The 3,348-nt window shown below is 41.5% G+C and overlaps 1 protein-coding gene across 1 annotated transcript; it reads right to left on the reverse strand.

Annotated features, from left to right (window-relative positions):
• Positions 1–593: 593 nt before the first annotated feature.
• On the reverse strand, positions 594–3,097 carry LOC110884581 (probable indole-3-acetic acid-amido synthetase GH3.1). Its single transcript, XM_022132300.2, has 4 exons — positions 2,673–3,097; positions 2,485–2,586; positions 1,556–2,356; positions 594–1,464 (listed from the first exon to the last, which is right to left on the reverse strand). Exons 1-4 carry the CDS (start codon positions 2,987–2,989, stop codon positions 900–902), a joined length of 1,785 nt encoding a protein of 594 aa, XP_021987992.1. The 5' UTR covers positions 2,990–3,097; the 3' UTR covers positions 594–899.
• Positions 3,098–3,348: the final 251 nt, after the last annotated feature.

A 3,348-nucleotide genomic window follows, 5' to 3' on the forward strand; every position in this document is an offset into this window, starting at 1 on the left:
TGCATGTGCATTGTGGTTTAAATTTTCACATCCATTTATGAACTTCACGTTCCTCTCATTAAGGCATGCAATTTTAGTTATATTAAATCCAACCTAACAACTGTCCTATTTTGCACTTTGTTTTTTATTAATTAAATATATACATATTTTTATAAACTTAATACAATTAATTTTAATTTATATCCGGACTAAATAGCCTTTAAACTAAGGTTATTAACAACATACAAGCGTATAAGCATATACACAAACACGTATAAACCAGTGGTGGATCCGGTGGGTTCCTGAGTTCCCAGGAACCTCCTCGGTTTACAACAAAAAAAAAAAAAAAAATAGAAAAAATGGAGAGAATCTACCAAAAAGAATCCCTTGAGAAACAATAATGGATCCGCAACTAGAGTATAAGCGACTTACATATACAAAAGTTCAGCAACTTGGGATACATAAACACGTATAAAAACAGATTAAGTTTCGACTATCCGTACGTGTGTGAAACTTACAAAACAAGTAACACAAAACCATGTGCAATTTTACATTGCTATGGTATGAAAGCTGTTTGCTGTTGGATTGCTTGTTTGTGACGTAACAAAGTTTAATGCACCAAAGAAAGAGAGTTTAAATTTCTTACTACACAAGCAAGCCACATACGTACAGGTTGTCGTTTTATGTAACAAAAACATACAAAAGAAACCTGTAAGTTGAAACGTCCCCATCTTAAATCACCTAATTAAACTATACACATAATTAATTAATTAATTACGCGATTTAAATAATCACCCACACATAAGAATAAAAAAACACAAATCCTAAATCACGAATCTTTCTTACATTTGACTTGGAATGGTCGGTTTCGTGTGACAACTAAACAATATACGTAAATCACCTGTACGTCCAACCATTCATCAACGACGTCGTTCCGGGGTCCAATGAGGCAAACTTTGACTAAAATGGTTTGACAACACTCTGGAGTCAAGCAGTTCCATTATTGGTGTAAAGTTTACACACCGTGGAACTTTGTACTGATTGATTGAAGCTCCTCTAGAAATCGCGTAATCCATGAGTTCTTCAAATGTACCGTTTTTCACCACCCGGATCTCTAACGCCCCGATCGAATTGCACTCGACCCGACCCTGCCGGTATACCGAGTTTAACGATTCCTCCATTGCTAGGCAGCATTGTTCCAGCACTTCTTTTGTTGGTGAATTGGTTGGATCTTTAACTAATAGTTCCCAGTAGATTACGTAATGTCCCGGAATTGTTTTCGTGTCGGCGTAGCTGGTGTACTCCACCACGGTCGTGTTGAATGTGTTTAGAAGCTTTGATGCGTTCTCGACCGCGGACTGCAACTCCGCCTCGTCAGTTTTGTCCGAGTCGATGCTCAGGAGTACGTTTTTTCGTCTCACGAAATGAAACTGAGGGGCGGAGTTGTGGAACCCTGTGACTCTGAGAATGTCACCAACACGGTACCTGTCATAAAAAAAACTTTTGTTAAGAAAACCCAATAAAAAGCGAATAAAAAAGAAATAATTAAAGGAAAAAGAGTACAACGTGAATCTACCTGCATAGACCCGCGTAAGTGGTGATCACTAGCTCGTATTCTTTTCCGACTTCCACGTCAACAAGGTCGACCAATTTGTCACTACCCGCGGATGGAGAGTTTGGGTCGTGCGGAAGAAACTCAAAGTACGCCATGTTTGGCATAATGGTGTACGAAACTTCGGACGGTTTGCACATCGGGTTGAGATTAAGTCCGAAATAACACTCGGATGAAGCGTACATGGTGCAAACTTTCGGTAACCCGCCGCTGTAGTAGTCCAAAGTCGGAATGTATTGCGCCATTGCACCCGTGACAATCACCTCTAAATACTTGGTGTTCGGCCAAACTCGTGTAATAATTCTTTCCCAGTTATCCTTGGAGCACTCGGATTCAATAAAATCCGCGAGCTCCATGTCCGGTCGTAGCACCCGTGCCATGCACGATCTGATATCCGAATCGGAAATCTTCAAGTTAAGAGTTCCGGTTCGGATATCATGTGCAAGCTCCCTCCAATTTAGCTGGAGGAAGCGAATGGCACGGAGCAGACCCGATGCAAAAATTGCACCGAGACGAAGCACTTGTTGACGCTCGTAAAGTCCGCATAGCATCTGCGAATACATGCTTTGAAACGAATCGGGGCATAGAATAGCCTCATTCGGACTAGTGTACACGTTATACGGGTCAAAAGCCCGGGTCTTAAAATGATCACTTTTGTAGTAGCTAGTTAAAACGGGTCGGGCCAATAACCCGCCCGGAGTCTTTGTTTCGGACTTGACGAACAAAAAGTATAGTCCTTTTCCTTTGTCTAAGCCGGGCATGTACCTGTCACAAACAATTCAATCTCGTTAAAAAAAAATTTAAAAAAGGGTCAACGCATCATTTTCTATTACTTGTACTTTTTGCATAAATAATTGTACATTTCATAGATACGTAATGAGTTGTTAACTTACAGATTCATTACAGGCATGAGAAGGCTGTATAGTAGCTGACGTCGATCCAACTCTTCCCGAATCGTAGGCATGAGCTTTCGCTCACCCGCAGAAGTGCCAGAGCTGTTCACAAAGCAAACCATTAGTGTCAAAATTTCATAATTTATACCTTTAAACTTATATTTTATTGTATTGTATTGAATAGTCACCTGGTGAGGAATTCAGAAATGGGATGAGCCGAAAGAATTGGAGAGCGATCGCCATTTGCGATACGTTGAATAATAGGTTCAAGATCCTCATAAGTTACCATGGGAATCTTAGACTTAAATGTTTCCCGATCAGTTGCTCCGGCGAGATTGTATCGCCGGAGATACTCGGTTTCAGAGTTCCGGCTGAGAATCTCAGCCAGAACTCTGGCCTGAACCGCATCGGCGCTTCTCGTCATCTCTTCGATGAACTGAAGCGCCTTTGCATCTTTCTCACACGCCGGTGGACCCAACGGCGAACACAAAGCATCAACCGCCATTGATTAATTAATTACAAAAAAACAAACGGTTACAAGCAAGCAAATGAACAAAATCGTTGGAAGAAAAGTAGACAAAGTGTGTGAATTGTGATGTGTTGTGGTTTTCTGTTAGGATGTTGAAGTGGGAAGAAATGAAGGGTGGGGGAGGTGGTTATATAGTGGTTGGGGGAATGGTCACGTGACATGTAATGGTGGGACCCATAGGAGGGAACTAGGAAGGAAGGTAAAAAGTGAGAGATGAGAAGTGGTGGGCAAATTGGTAATTTTGAAGGATTAAGGGGTTGTAGGGTGAAAAGGGGACAGGTGGGACCATGACAGCAACGTTACAGGAGACACGTAGGGGCCGCGTTGGCACACGT

The sequence above is a fragment of the Helianthus annuus genome, chromosome 10 (genome assembly GCF_002127325.2).
Source record: "Helianthus annuus cultivar XRQ/B chromosome 10, HanXRQr2.0-SUNRISE, whole genome shotgun sequence".
Classification (NCBI taxonomy): domain Eukaryota; kingdom Viridiplantae; phylum Streptophyta; class Magnoliopsida; order Asterales; family Asteraceae; genus Helianthus; species Helianthus annuus.